General features: G+C 40.7%; 1 protein-coding gene across 1 annotated transcript; it reads left to right on the top strand.

The window, feature by feature from the left end:
- The first annotated feature begins 1,606 nt into the window (after positions 1–1,606).
- On the top strand, positions 1,607–16,415 carry MFSD14A (major facilitator superfamily domain containing 14A). The gene is made up of 12 exons (XM_064515844.1): positions 1,607–1,889; positions 4,849–4,944; positions 6,971–7,033; positions 7,658–7,785; positions 8,977–9,091; positions 10,222–10,440; positions 10,761–10,874; positions 11,360–11,431; positions 11,888–12,000; positions 12,824–12,921; positions 13,263–13,426; positions 15,053–16,415. The coding sequence occupies exons 1-12, from the start codon at positions 1,803–1,805 to the stop codon at positions 15,257–15,259; spliced, it is 1,476 nt and encodes a 491-aa protein (XP_064371914.1). The 5' UTR covers positions 1,607–1,802; the 3' UTR covers positions 15,260–16,415.
- Positions 16,416–16,439: the final 24 nt, after the last annotated feature.

The following is a 16,439-nucleotide window of genomic DNA, read 5'->3' as shown; positions in this document are numbered from 1 at the left end:
ATTTTAGGTCATCCTTCCTTTTCAAATAAAGGGGTAAGAAATTCTGGATCATGGGATTTTTCCACAAAAGCGTTGCATACTTGGCATAATTTTATTAAGACTTGTAACAAATGACTGGTAATAGCTATGGCTGTTTTGTAAGGGCTGTGCTGTCTCTGAGGCCCACTCTTGTCTGCAGGCCTGTGACACCTTTTCCTACGGGTCGCCCAGTAAATCCGCAGTTTGCATCCTCAGCTAGAGTCTGCTTGCCTGGTCTAACTCTGTCTAGAGTAGGGTTGTGCATCGTGAAATTCTGAGTTCCTTAAAAGCTGCATCATAATGGAGAAACAGGGATGCTTGGTCTTAAGGCTAGTAGTTTACGTTAAACTCATGTAAGCTCAAGGGCCAAAATTTGCCTGTTCAATTCTTATGAGCTGCCTATGGGGACACCTGCAAGTTTGTGTGAGGTAATACAGTCTGCAGCTGGCCTTTGTGCCCTAGAGTAGCAGTGGGGTGGCCCGGCTGTTGGCAGGCGTGCGGGAAAGTGTGTCGGATTTACTCGTGAGGCAAAAGGCTGTCCAAGCACAGTTACTGTGAGTCTCCTGACTTGAAATAGCAGTTAATTGGTAGCTGCTTCCTATGTTCAGGGCTTTATATCCCTTTGTTAACACAGCGCCTCCTGTGCTGCCACCGAGCCCGAATCCAGGCGCATACGTTGGGGCCGAGGCTCAGCGGGCGGCCGCGCTCGCACCGCGGGAGCAGGGGCAACAGGCAGTGAGGCCTGGGGAGAAACCGGGGTGCAGCAGGCGCTGGGGAGACAGCAGCGTGCTGTGGGAGGGCTGGAAGTGCAAGTCTTGGTGAAGAAGACGGAGCCTTAAAAGAGCACGCAGAAAGATGGTGCGTGGATATGGGCTTGGAGAGCTGGGTCTGAGACGGCGAACATACTAGTGGGCATGGGCAGGTGTTGCTCTGCAGCGCTGCCCGATCAGCAGTGACGGGACGTGAACTCCAAGCCACAGAATAACAAATGTTTCTGAAAGATCTTTGGTTGGAAGGGGGCAAGCGCCGAGGCAGAAGGTTGCCGCTTGCGTAGGCGCGTGAGAAACGGGGTAGAGAGAGGAAAGTGTCAGATAACATATGCTGCAAACTCTGGGTCCTCTAGGTGAGGCGAAAACTGCGCGAGTCGGGTATCCCCAGCGGCACACAGGGAGGGTTGGTAGTTGGGGAAAACGTGGACGGGCAGGTGCAGTCGGCTGCAGTTTTCTGAATTGCGTGAGCAGGGTCGGGGCCGCTGGCTGAATTCACGCTGAGCCAGGACGCGTCGTTGTAAGCCATACTGAAACGACAAAATGCTTACAGCTTTTACCGCTGGTCATGTGTGTGTGGGGGGGGTGTTCGGGTTTTTTTACGCCAAACGTTTAATTCTTTGAAAGGGAACTAGGCGGCGAGACCCTGCCGCCCCGTGGTTCAGTGCTGGCGGCACCGGGGCGGGCCAGCAGCCCCGCGCGCCATGGCGGCCGGGCCGGGCGAGGGCGCTGCCGCCGCCGCCTCGAGGCGGAAGCCGGCGACGACGGGCGTCGCCGCGAGCCCCCGTGGGGGTGGAGCGCGTTGCGCACGTGGCCGGCGCCCAGCCAATGGGGCGATCGCGTGATGTGCGGCGGCGGCGGCGGCCGGGGCTGCCTCGCCAAGATGGCGCCGGGTGTGTGAGCGGTGGCGGCGCGGAGGGAGGCGAAGGCCCGGCTGCTGCGGAGGGTCCGGCGCCGCGGGCGCCCAACGCCGCCTCGCTCCCCTCGCTCCCCCCCCCGGGGCTGTAGGATGGTAAAATGACCCAGGGGGGGAAGAAAAAGAAACGCGCCGTGAACCGCAGCATCATGCTGGCCAAGAAGATCATCATTAAGGACGGCGGGACGGTGAGGCCGGGGGCGGCGGCGGGGCGGGGCGGCGGCGGAGCCCCGGGCGCCCGCGGCGGTTGGCGGCCGCGCCGGGGCGGGGGCTGTCGGGGGCGCCGCCTCGGAGCCGCGGCCTGGCGGCGTGAGCTCGCCCCGCGCTGCCTTTCCGTCCGCCCGGCCCGGCCTGGCCCGGCCCCGGCGCGGCCGAGCGGGCGGGGCGGTTTCCGTTTCCTTGCCGCGGCCCCCGGAGCCTCGCGGCTGCCCTGCCGGGGGGTGCTGGCGGCAGCGGGCGGGGATGCCGCCGCGCACGGGTCGGGGTTGTCGTCCAGGAGCGCGCGGTAAGTGTCGTCTCGGGATGAGGAGCGGGTCGCTGCGGGTCGCTTACGCGTACACGAGGCCGTGCGGTGCGCGCCTCGGTCCGGCCTCGCACCGAGAATGGCTTAAATGGGTCTTTGCCGGAGGAAACGGCACTGGGAGGCCGGCGGTGTGTGGGGGGCAGCGGCGGGCAGCCCGGGCCGGACGTGCGAGTCGCGGCGTCCTTCTGCCTGTTGTCCCCCGCCCGGCTCGCGGTAAATCGCGGACATCCCTGCGTCGGAGAAGTCCCGTACAGGTTAGCTGGGAGCCTGATGGGAGTGTTGTGCTTTCTTCCCACTGCCTTGCTTCCCCTTAGAAAGGAGGCTGTGAAGTGTTTTGGCTATTGGAGCTTGACTTTTTTTTTCTTTTAATAGAGAAGTAGGGTTACTTATGTCGTGCTTTTTATTGCCGATAGTTTTTTTTCCACTGTGGCTTAGATGTGCATTTTTCTAAATACAGTATCATTATTTCAAGAGAGTCTTAAATAAAGAGACATTTTGGCAGATTAAAGCCGTGGCAGTCATTCAGTTTGTCTCTTTGGAACAATAGTGTGTGTGTGTGTGTGTGTGTGTGTATGGGGGGGGGTCGCCATAGTTGTTCATCAAACTGGTAACTGATTGTCTGCATTACGTGGTGGTGACAAGCAAAACTAATTCCACAGAGGGGTGTTGATGTTTTTCAGGGTATATTTCCCTGCTTTTTGTAATGGTAGATATTCCATTTTACAAATGTTAAATTTGCATGTATTTGAGGATGGATAATAGAAGCAGATTAACCATTACTAATGTAATATTGTGCTTTAGAATTTTTCACCGGAGTAATCCTTGGTGAAGACAATATACATCCAGGTGTCTCTTTAAACTTTAACTTTTATTTGCTAAGAGAGCAGAAAGGATGTCACACCGCTGTATCCAGCGATGCTTGTGTTTCTGCATTCAGTGTCTCCCAACAGTTTCAAAAACAGAGCGAAAACTTAACTGAAAACTCTACAGAACTCGGGTATTTTTACAGTGTTGAAAAAATGGACTGTGAACATTAGATGGAGCTATGAAGTTGTTAGACTGTTGTTAGATAATGAAAATAGCTGGGATATTTTCTGCCTTCAAATAAGTGAATGTGTTTTGAGAATTGACTTGTTATAAAATAACTTTTTGTAGTTGCATAGTCCAGTACATGAGATTTTCATTTTAAAAGCTTACTTTTTCTGGGTTGGAAATAATCAGAATCTTGAAAGAGAAGCCTGGCATGAGTGGCAGAAATCTTGTAATAAAAGAAAGACTTGAGTGTTATCCAACTCAGACTTAGTATTGTGGAATAGTTGAGGTTGGGAGGCCTCTCCAAAGACCCCAAACAGAGTCAACTAGAGCAGGTTGCTCAGGGCGGTGTCGAGGCAGGTTTTGAACATCTCCAAGGATGGAGACTCCACAACCTCTTTGGGCAACCTGTTCCAGTGCTTGACTGCTCTCACAGTTTAACTGAATAAATAAATACTCCCCTCCCCCCACCCCATGTTTAAGTGGAATTTCCGGTATTTCAGTTTCTGCTTCATCCTGTCACTGAATGAAGAGTCTGACTCAGTCGTCTCTGCTCCCTCCTATCAGATATTTATACACATTTATACACATTGCCTGAGCTTTCTTGAGAAGCTGAGAACTTCAGCCTGCGTGTGTTTACCCAGTATGAATGCTAGGTCTAATGAAGCAAGTGCCACTGCGGTAGCAACTCATCTTCACCCAAAGCCAGGAAAGCAGAAATGCTAAGGCAGGGCTTTTAAGAGTAAAGATTGCATGTGAGATTTCTGATGAGTTGTTCTTACTACTTTAATATGAAAATACTTTCTGCAGTGTTTCCTCAATTTGCAAATGATGAGCTGTGGCATGCTGTTTGGCACATAGTACTGACCAAGTATATGAAGTGAGCAGGCTGTCCTACCCCTGCTCTTGCTTTCTGTTCCTCTATTCTCTTCAAAAGCTGCTTTTGATTATACTAAATCACCAAAGAATTGGAATTTTCTTACTTCAAATCTTCTACGTAGATGTCTCGCTGTATTTGAAGTACATTGCAGCTACTCAGTATTGGGGAAACTATTCTGGGAGAAACTGTCAGTGCTGTTCCTGTGATTCATTCTTGATTTAGTACTATGAAAGCTTTGCACTTAGCTGTGCTGCCTTTTACTAACGGAAATACTATAAAGTTGTCTGACACACCAAGTACTTAGACTTCAGGATAACTGAGTGTGAATATTGCAGTGTTTTGAAATGATGAAAACTTGATTTCCGTGTAGCATTGTGTCAGTTTTTCCTCAAGAAAAAAATCAAATTCTCCAAGAACTTGTTTCCACTTTCATCAGCATCCTTGTTTCCCAGAGTGGCAGTATAAGTGGTTTATTTTTTAATTTGAAAGGAGAATACATTTTATACACTGCAGATCATTAGGATGCTTCAGGACATTTTGCAGCAAAGGGTTGAGAAGGGAATTTCCCTTTGTGCCAGTTAGCTCGAGTACTTCAAGGACTCGGATATTCAGAGTCTTGCTTCATTTCTTGACTCTGCTGTTTGTAATGCTGAGATGTATTTCTTGTCTTATGTGTTATAGTAATTGCCTTTTTTTTTTTGTCTTGTTTTAGCCTCAAGGAATAGGTTCACCTAGTGTCTACCATGCTGTTATAGTGATATTTTTGGAGTTTTTTGCTTGGGGACTCTTAACAGCACCTACTCTGGTGGTAAGTGATACGCTTTTTCTTGCTATGTGGGAGATTACTGCAAAGGCACTGAACGCCTTATTTCTGAATTAAATGAAATTAGTATGTCATTGACCTGCTCTGTTCTGTTAGTGAAAAGTTTTGTATTATTATATGGAATCAAACATTTAAAATTATTTACAGTAAAGCTACGTTATGATGTGACATAACTGTTTATGTGCAAATTTGTTAACACTGAGGCTTACTTATAAATGCTCTCTAACATGAATCTTGTAAGATCTGTAAAGTATTTTTCCTTCCAAAATGCTACAAAAAGTTGGCACGTTAGAGATTTAAAGGCAAGGATACACTTGAAATTTGGTAAAATTAAGCCGGCGGGAGGTGGTGGTATAGAGGTAGGGAGCTCTTTAACCTAGCTGTGCTTTAAACAAGCTTTAGAGCTGTTAACACCGAAGTCCTCCTGTAATTACTGAGACTTTCGCATCAACAAGTTTGTACCATTTTTTTCCTAGTATAGTTGGTTGCTCTCCATTTGAATTTGATCTTTGCATGTGACACATACTTAGAAACGTAAGTGGAGCAAAGGCTAAAAGATCTTCAAGAAAACTATCCAAAATGAGACCTTGCTGCTATTCTGTAACCTGATGTTAAGCCTGTGAGCAGTCTCTTGGATATAAACTGTGACTCAGTCTCTGTATGCAGTACGTCTCATGTAACACCAGCCAGACTGAAGACAGGTCCCTCTTCTAACCTACACATCTAGGGTCTAGTCACTGGATTGAGAGGGGCACGTCAGAATGATGTCGTCTCCCCCACCCACGACAAGGGACAGAGTAGCCTGGGGGGAGTCTGGTGTGAGCTAATTTTTCAGGTTCTAGGTGGTCTGTTTAGGTTTCAGCAATGCTGAAATTTGGAGTTTGATGCAATTAATCCTTCCTAAAGCATTGAGAGAACTGAAGCCTCTATCCAGCAAAGCTAAAACCTGCAAGGAACATCCACATGAATGAAAGTTACGTCATGGATTATTTATGGTGCGTTTCTGGTAGTACCCAAAGTTGAGGAAAAAGGAGAGAAACTGGACTAGAAATGATCAGGGCAAAGTTAAGACAACAGGGGGAGGAAACACTTAAATGACAAAACTGATAGCTGAACACGCTTAGCAGTTCAGGAGGTTCCCCAGGCACCCTCCCACTCCTCCCTTCAGATTTTGGCATTGTACACGTTTTAGGGCCGACTCCTGTTCTGCATTAAGACATTTTACTGTACTTTCTTTAAATGTCAGTGCTGCCATAGGTAGAGCAGCAACTTTATATCATATTAGTGATGTGTACTTTTTGAAAAGGACATTTTGGTATCTTACCAATAAAATAAAAGAATACATGTAGACTGTACTAGCTGTTGAAAGGGAGGCTGCAAGCTTTTATTTAAAAAGAGTATTTTATTTGTTACTAACTCAACATTTTCTGTAACGTGATGGCCAAGGAATGTGCATTGTGTTTAATGCATTCCATATGAGTTGAATTTATCCAAAGATGTAGATCTAGATATTTGGTCAGATACCACATGACGAGAAGGAAAAACTCAGCTTGAGTTTGTAAGTACAGTAAACATCTACAAAAAGTCTTAAAAAAGAGCACTTTTACGGGTTTTTTTTCCCTCATATTCTTTCTTTGCAAAGCAGGAGTGGGGAAATAGACTACATACATATCCTCTCCCTCCCTCCCTACCCCCAACCCCATAGGATAGTGAACCTGAAAATAATGGTCATTAAGTATAATGGTTTAGACCCTGGAGGTTTTTTTTTTTTTTCCTCTCTCTCTCTGTGTTTTGGGTGGATTAATCTTGCTTGACTTTAGCTATCTTAAAGTTCCAAGTCTTTTTAACCTCTCTCTTTCTCTCATCCTTGGAGACATATCCATGGAAATATAAAAACTAGTTTCTGTGTTACCATATGCCACTATAGATGTTGGATGCATCATGAACAGCGCTTACAGTTAATATTGTGTAAATGACAATGCAGTATGTAATGTTTGTATTTCTTCTCTAGGTTTTGCATGAAACCTTCCCAAAACATACATTTCTAATGAATGGTCTAATTCAAGGAGTAAAGGTAGGGTGACAAAAGTTAAAGTAATTGCAAGTACAGTTTAAAATGAATGGTGGGGAGTATAGAAAATGACTGCTAGTTAAGTGAAACATTCAAGAGGCTTTCAGTATAGCTTTGAAGTTGTGAATAGAATGTGGGAACAAACTCTTGCCAAAAAAATAAAAATGCATCATTTTACTTTTACTAAGCTATTGTTTGGTCTGTACCTTGTGTTTGAGTTCACCAATGAATAAAAACAGTCAGTCGAATAATCCCAGATGACACAAATGGTGTTAAAATGTGAAGATTTTTTTCACGTGGAGCTTGTTGCTCAAGTAGTGTATTGTCAGTTACTTACATATATGTGACTTCTAAAGATATAAAATTATAAAACACAGTTCCTGGAACTGTTAATATGACTGGATCATCTTTGAGTTTTGGGTACTCTGGTGTAATAAAACTCAAATTTTAGGTAACCAGGCATGGGACAGAAGATCAAGAATGCTTCACCATATTGTCTTTGATGTATTGCACTTCATAATAATCAACTTTAGTAAAAATGAAACCCAGTCTGCTCTCAGTTTGTAGTACGTTTGGCTATCATGCTTCTTACCATGCAGTTCTAACTTAAAATGTTTTACTTTACAGGGCTTATTATCGTTCCTCAGTGCCCCACTCATAGGTGCTCTGTCTGATGTGTGGGGACGGAAGTCCTTCTTGCTGCTAACAGTATTTTTCACCTGTGCACCAATACCACTAATGAAGATCAGCCCATGGTTAGTAAATTCTTTCAAACTAGACTTTACTGTTTCTTATGTATTCTTACATATTTTTTCATCTATGTTATTTCTTTATATTCTTTTCTATGATATATATATAAGAAACAATGTACAGAATATACAAGAGAATGCGTAAGAAAGTATATATATTATGTATCTTGTTATTCTATAATGCTAATGTGTTTGTTATATTGTTGATACAATATTCTTTGTCCTCAATGTAATGTTGGGGCTTTTGTATTACTCTTTGCGTATCTGGGGAACGGAGTCCAACTGAAGTAGCTGACCTAAGGCGAAACACCTTGGACCGGAATTTAAGAGCTGCTGGCTCAGAGCCCTGGGCTATGGGCCCCCTTACGTCTTCAGTGCCCTTGCAAAAATGCATTGGAATACAGTCCAATGAATTGATACAGATCTTTATTGTGTATTTATCCTTACCTAATGCATGAAAGTAACCATTCATAACTTAAAACGTTGCTCAAATTTTATTATATTTTGGTTTCCTGAGTTTTAGAATCTGTCAGCTTTTGCACTATGTGCAAGTTTAGTAGGCTGTTAATTGGCATATGCGTTCCCAGGTAGTGCCCGAGTCGGAATTCTCTGTTTGTTAGACCACCCCTGCGCTGTACCTGTGGGCGTATCGGAACTAATGGAGACTGCGGCGTTAGCACTGACACGGGGCAAAGGCAGTTACATGAGCTGTCTCTTTCCTCTCTGGTCACATGGATTCCAGTTTTTCATGCCCTCTTCTGGGAAATAGCTTGCTTCTAAGTGTAAATGAAAGTTTCAGATGAAATCAGTGCTATTGTCTGGGTTTAAAGATGAGACTAATGTTGAGAGATCTCAAAGCCCGGATTCTCAAAAATGAAGTTTCTGATTTGCTTTGCATCATAGGCATCCAGTCAAAGTTAGTCTACTAAGATGCAGATTTTTTACAAGCACTTAATCACAGCAGCTTTTTGTAGACATTACAAAAGTATGCTGCTTATCTTTGTGCTTAATGCACTGAGGAGAAATTGCACAACTATTCAAATTGCCAAATATTCACACTGGCTTTACCAAAATTTATTTTGCTATTAGTCAGGAAAAGTTGGACAGGATAATTTATTGTTTACAGTCTGAATACAGTTCAACAGAGACTTTTTGTCTCTATTTAGGTGTTCTAATTTTTTTATTACTTTTTCTTAGGTGGTACTTCGCTGTTATTTCTGTCTCTGGAGTTTTTGCAGTGACTTTTTCTGTGGTTTTTGCATATGTAGCAGACATAACCCAAGAACATGAAAGAAGTATGGCCTATGGGCTGGTATGTATTTAGGTTTTGGCTCTGTTCCTGTGGTATTCACTACTAACTAAACAGTTTTGTTAGAAAAGCTTTTCAAAATTGAATTCTTTGGCAAATAAGTTTTGGGTTGGGGGAAGATTCTTCTGTTTTGATTTTTCTTGTCATCCAGGCTTGTATCTCCTCTTGAATGTTCTGTTTCTAGCTTAAATATAACACAGCCATGTTAAAATCTCTCTCAGATGTTGTGTTTCTCACAGTTATCAGCATTAACTACATCATTTGAAGGGCTTTAGTTCATTCCTCCATTACTTCTCACATCAGTCCTACTCAGCCACTGTCACCTTTTCAAAATCTAAACTTTTGTTTCTGGATAATTTCGGAGCTGCCATTGTATAGCTTGACTAATCCTGCTCATGTTTTCACACACACTGCTGTGTTGTGCTTCAACTCCAAACAAATATAGCTGAATAACTTACAAGTTCACATAACTTGTTTCCGTCTCTCCTTTTGCTCCTCCTACCCTGCCCTATGCATTAAGGGTTAGCAGCCTTGTTACATTCAAGTTAAGAGTCTATTGTTATATGGATGTGGGACTAACTAGTTTCTTTCGGCCTGTACGCGTTAGGGATTGAGGTATTTTGAGAGGGTTTCTTTTAAAGGTTTAAAGTTAACATCTTTCATAACAAGTCCTGGTAGTTAACTGAAAACTACCTTCTGAAGTTCCATTGTAATGGGTTGAATTAACCAGCATATTAAGTTTATTAATGTGTCCTTGATACATAGAGTTTTTCCTAGTAATGTCTTTTTGATTAACAGCAGGCATTGCATATTTTGCCAGTATGCAGATGAAATACAGCTTATCACTTCCAAAGATACCAGCAGACAGCAGGATAGTTAGTTAAACCTTAATTATGTCAGTACATGTGAATGCTGTGAGCCTCATGTTACTGTCCAGTTTGATCAAAAGCTTGTTTTTCCTCAAAACTTTGGCCATCTGAAATACATAGCTGCTCCTGCATAGTTGCAGAAGAAAGTTACCTTTAGTCACTGCCTGAGTAGAATGATTAAGCTTCTGAAAATCAGAAAAGAATTGGGAAACAATGCTTTTCACTTATATCACTGTAAATCTTATCAGTTGTTATTTGTTTTAGGTTTCAGCAACATTTGCAGCAAGTTTAGTTACCAGCCCTGCTATTGGTGCCTACCTTGGTCGAGTCTATGGAGACAGCTTGGTCGTAGTCCTGGCTACAGCAATAGCCTTGTTAGACATTTGTTTTATTCTTGTTGCTGTACCAGAATCGCTGCCAGAGAAGATGAGGCCAGCATCCTGGGGAGCACCTATTTCTTGGGAACAGGCTGACCCTTTTGCAGTAAGCTATTTTAATATGGGATATTTGGGCATTTGTAGATATTGAGCTTTTGAGACAAAAAGATCGTATTTACCATGTTTCAAGTTCTTTAATGAAAAAAAGGGGGGGGGGGGACAAAATCCAGCTTATGTTTATCAAGCATTAAGGGTGATCTCACACTGCTGCTAATATTTTTGCCAGCATTTGCTAAATGTGCAGGAAACGTTTTGGTGGTGCTGTGTGCTAGCTTCATTAATTTACATGCTTTTCAGTTTCTTATTAGATATGCTTTTCTGAACATGGGGAATAAATGTTTCATAACACTTTTTTTCTTGCCATAGTCACTGAAGAAAGTCGGCCAGGATTCAATTGTGCTGCTAATCTGCATAACAGTCTTTCTTTCCTACCTCCCAGAGGCAGGTCAATATTCCAGCTTCTTTCTATACCTCAGACAGGTAATTTAACATCTTGATATGGATTTGAACAAATGTGAATTTATAGTTTAGTTTTGGATATTGCTGAATTAATGTAGCAAGTACAGATAACTAGTTTGATTTAAAAGTTTTCACTAGTTGTTTTTAGTCCTCCTGCTGTTTTGTTTTCCTCTCCTTCTGGAGATGGGAAAACAGGAGTGAGACGAATGCATTATAAAACACTTTCTCATGTTTTGTGATCATTTGCATTCATCTTGGGTTAGGAGGTCCCCCATGTTACAGTGCTTTATTGTTGAGGGAATTCTATTAACTTGCTTTCCATTTATGTTCCTTTATTTTCTCTTTCCTTTTTTTAGTGAAAAGATAATTGTTGTACAAATTTAGTAGTTGAATACAGTAGTATGAGTTGAATCAGTTTTCTGTATTGTTTGTTTCCCCGTGATATCTGTGACATTGCAATATACACTTTACTGTTAACAATCAGATTGCTTTTCCTTTAAATATAGATAATGGGATTTTCATCTGAAAGTGTTGCAGCATTTATAGCAGTCCTTGGGATTCTTTCCATTATTGCACAGGTGAGTTACTGCTATGTATTTCATTGATTCAGTAATGTCAAAAGAGAACTAAGCACTATGGAGAACTTCCATAATACTGAAATTCTAGGAACGTATCTCACGTTTTCTGTAGCTGTTTTTCTAAGCCTCTAGGAGTTGATTAGCACTCTTCCTTTAACTAATTTAGATGAAAAATAACCTGCCAAAGTTTTCAGAGTTTTGGTTTATTAGTATCCAAAGCGTATTGTGTTGGGAAAACTAAAGGCTTTTTGTACATCAAGGAAGGGGTAATGATTTGTTCATATAACATGTTAAATGATTTTAATTTTTTTGGTAGAAACTCCTGCCTATTTTGCAGATATGGCTTCTGCAGAATTTCAGTTTCCTTTTTTTAATTCACTGATCTATTTGCATGTATTTAACATTCACAATAAAATATTAATTTTTGTTTTTGTACTTCTTCCCTGTCCTTGACAGACAATAGTTTTGAGTTTACTTATGCGGTCCATTGGAAATAAAAATACCATCCTGCTGGGTCTAGGATTTCAGATATTGCAACTTGCGTGGTATGGCTTTGGCTCAGAACCTTGGTATGTAAACTTCACTTTACACTTCGAATATGGTCTCTTTCTGTATTTTATCCTTTGTCCAAGGGAGACATTTAGAGGAAAAAAAACTTACATAAAAATGATCAGCTTCATGACTGAAAAAAAATTTTTGTGTTCTTGTTTTTTCTTCTCAGCACTACTATTTCCAGGAGGGAGATCTGGCCTACCTAAAGAATCTTAAAACTGTACTCTCTTTGAATAGATGCATTGATTTAATTGGCTGTATGCAAGGAATCACTGTCTGGACAACCATCCAGGTGTTTAAGAGGCATATTCTGTCCTGCAGCAAAAAAAGTTACTTTAATCTTCCCAAGGATACAGATTTACCATTTTGAAAAGGAATGCTGAATTTCAAATATGGCAATACCTTTTTTTTCCCCCTCCAATTGGCTGTCTTATATGGCCAAAGCATCTTTTTAATTTGGTTTTATGTGTTGTAACTCTTTCTTCCTCATGTGGAAGGCTAGCCACAGATGAAAAACTGCCTATCCTAAATTGGGTGTCTTTTGCATGATTTTTAATGCTGCAGAAGCTAAATCAAATATACCTCTTAATCTGAGTACCGTTTACTCCAGAAATATCAAAAGATCATGATCAAGTCTTTCTGAGTAAAGGATAAGCTTTTGGTAGGACTGGTAGCTTACTAAAACTATTTTGCAAGATCTTAAACTTAATTAGCTTTTGCAGTGGTCGCAAAAGTGATCCCTTCTAATTTTTGTGCTAATGCTATGAACTCTGAGTTCTAAGTGCAGAATGCTTTCCATGCAAAGCAGTTACTTTGAGTCTGTCTGGGTTTTTTTTGCAGGATGATGTGGGCAGCTGGAGCTGTTGCAGCCATGTCCAGTATTACTTTCCCAGCCGTAAGCGCACTTGTTTCCCGAACTGCTGATGCTGACCAACAGGGTAGGTTTGTGTTTTGATATTTTGAATTCTAGTCAGAAAGAATGGTGTGAAGCCAGACATGGCAGGGTATCTAATAGCACTAGTGAATCATCCTTAATCTGGGCACAAAATAGCCAAATACCTGAGTATGGGGTCACAAAATGTTACAATCCAGACTACTTAAAAATAAAGAAGGGGTTAAATTACTACTTTTACTGATGGTACAACCCCATTTGGGAACATGTTCCTGTTTGAAGGGGAAGTGAATAAAAATCTTACCAATTGGTCATAATCATATATAAATATATATATACCTATATAAAAATATATAGGTAGATAACAGTATATTTTACTTTTTCCAGGGGTTGTTCAAGGGATGATAACAGGAATTCGAGGACTGTGTAATGGTTTGGGACCAGCACTTTATGGTTTTATATTCTATATATTTCATGTCGAACTGAATGAACTCCCAATGCCTGAAACACCATCAGGAGGTAGTGTGGCCACACAATACCATTTACAACAGGTATTTTTTTTACTTATTTATTACAAAAAAGTCCAGGAAAAAATTGTGTTCCTGCTCATTCTTAAGCATGAGACTGTATTTTAAGTTTTGTCATGCCAGCTGTCAGTGAAGCATGTAAGAAGGACTTCTTGATTCACTCTTGGAGGCTTGCTGATCTCTTTGCTGTTAACTAGCTACAAGGCTATAGTCTGACTTCCAAAGAGTTGCAGCTAATAACAGACAACTACTGAGCCCTGTAAAAAGAACAGACTGAGACACTTACTTACCTGCCTGAGGGAAGGATGGACTAATAATGACAGAATCCCACTGTTCTTTTGCCTCACTGAGCAATTTTCTCTGTCGTCATATTTACCTTTCAGGTACTATGCATTTTGGTTTTGTTGTGCTTTAGTCTTTTGACCAAGCTTTGTATTTTTTAGTTCTTAATATTTATTAGTTGAGGAAAGTCAGCAGGAAAAAATTTACTTAAATACATTGTAATTATTTTGAAATAACACCTACTTGAAGTTGAATATGAACTCTTCATATTCCTGATATACAATACTTCTTAATTGTATTAATATACTTTGGTCTGAATCACTGTTATGGCTAACTTACAAGTATACATGCCCATTTTTCTGTCTCCTTATCGTATTTATCTAACGTATCTGTTGGTTTTTAAAATGTATCCACTACATCCACTTCTGTGAAACAGTTCTGCAAGTCATTTCACAGTGCAAACTAACAAAGTTACTTTTTTAGACTAACATAATGCATGAATGTTTAATTAAAAAAAAAACCAACCTAGAACGACTTCACTCCTCCTACCAGGAAGACAGTGATCTAGATTACTTATGATGTCTTGAGGAAAGCAAAAGCTGCATGTAATCACATACGTCTCTAAATATACTCTGCTATAGATGGTATAGGTAAAGGAACATTTTTCTTCTGCTCTAATATTTCAGTGTTGTCTGGTTGCATCTGACTGGTTGATTTAAGAGCAAGAATCTGTTTGTTCACCCTCCTTGTAGAATTCAGCTTGGTACAGTTTTTTAATGAGGTCTTTCAAAAGAGCTCACTTTCAATAGCAGTGAAATTGAACAAGATGATTGAAAACACTGATCTGTTACACTGTAGAAGATCTAGTCTGCAGTACTTTCATACAGCTGTACTGCATGCATGTACTACCATCCCTCCTGCTGGAGCTAAGAAGGCAAATGGTACTTTGAGAGGAGGAGGGAAAAGAATCTTTCAAGTTTTTACAGTTAGTAGAGAGAATGTGCTACACTGGAATCTCTCCAGGTGTCTCATAAGCAGCACACTATGCTGTAGCACAGATTTCAAATGTACAAAAACATATGAAGACAAGCAACTGCTGAAGCTGTATTGCTTCCTAAAACTCGCACTAGAAAAGAGAGCTAATAAGCATTAATAAGTAAGTAAGTAGCAGTTGCTGCCTTTCCTTAATCTCAAGATAGACACAGTCTTTCCAGATTTCTTCCTCTAAAAGACTGCATATAGAGATGAGTACTATACCATCAAGAGCAGCAGGAAAAGTTCTTTCCACTTTTGAAATTTGTGTAATTAGCTTAGTATGTTAACACATGTCTATGGCTCCATAGTAAATCCTGTTGTTTTTCTTTTCAGAATTCTATAATTCCTGGACCCCCGTTCCTCTTTGGAGCATGCTCTGTGTTGTTGGCTCTACTTGTTGCCTTGTTTATTCCTGAACACACCAACCTAAATGTACGGTCCAGCAACTGGAAAAAACACTGTGGCAGTCATGGCCATCCCCACAGTCCACAAGCTCCTGGTGAAGCTAAAGAACCATTACTGCAAGACACAAATGTATGACAAAAAATCCAGGAAGACTTTTTTAGAATTTTTCATCAGCAGTTTGGGATACACATTCCACTTCCATCAAAGATATAATTTCTTAAGGTAATCTTAAGAAATATCTTTCTGCATGAAATCTGTAGGAACTACAAGAAAACTGGAACTTTCTCCAAAGATGTTGCCATTAAATTAATAATTTGCTTTAAAAAAAAGAAGTTAAGCACTTGTCTCTTGCCATGAAATACTGTTACTATTAAACAATACATCCTAGTTCGGAGACTTAAAAAAAAAAAAAAAAAAAAAAAAAAAATCAACATACGAGCATGTGTCCTGTTTCCTTAAGGTGGTGAGCTTTAATTCTATTCATGCTAAGTCTCAATGAGACATACTAGCATCCATGTGGACCCATTCATTTTAATGTTGTAAAATCTTGGGTCAGATGATTCAAAGCCTTAATGTAAATGTACTGACGTAGGGAAAAGGTGAATTGGTATCATTTATTCTAAAAGTCATACAACAGATTTTTTTATGTTTGTACTAATATAAAAATCACGTGAACATGCTTGCTGAACAGTAAAAGTTCTTTTTATGTAAGTGCATTACTCTTTCTATTTTTGAATAAATGGTAGTATCAAACATTTGTTTAAATATTAAGTGGGTGTTTTGAGCCTACAACATTTTAATACTGGCTCTAAAACTCTGCTTTCATAAGTACCGTTTATTATACCACTGTATTTCTGATGTTTGCATAATCATAAAGGACCTCAAAACTTGAATACACAAGCTGAAATATAAGCTGATAGCCTTGAGAATATGTCAGTGTGCTATATAGTGGCCTTTGAGGACTGTCACAATAACCCTTTTACTTTACAGAGCTAATGTTTTAGTCCTAAATTTCCAGGACCCTTAGTACAGAAGAGAGCTTTATACAATTACAATTACTGATGTGAATTTCTCTAAGAGTGTATATTTTTGTGTCCAGTTGTATTATTTAAGTGTTTCTTTGTATAAATTTGTGTATAAAGTATTGTATAGGTTTAAAATGTTTTCATCTTGTGGTTATTGCTTAATGCTTTTTTTACCTTTGAACATTCACCATGGTTGACCAAGAGCAGGAAAAAAAATGTAAATATACTGTTAATAAAGTTGAATATTTTAATGAATTTTTAAATAATTGTTAATGGCTCTTGAAACCTTA

The sequence above is a fragment of the Dromaius novaehollandiae genome, chromosome 8, assembly GCF_036370855.1.
Source record: "Dromaius novaehollandiae isolate bDroNov1 chromosome 8, bDroNov1.hap1, whole genome shotgun sequence".
In the NCBI taxonomy this organism is placed as follows: Eukaryota; Metazoa; Chordata; class Aves; order Casuariiformes; family Dromaiidae; genus Dromaius; species Dromaius novaehollandiae.
The sequence above is the reverse complement of the archived record's forward strand: the minus strand, read 5'-3'. Positions and strand labels throughout refer to the sequence as shown.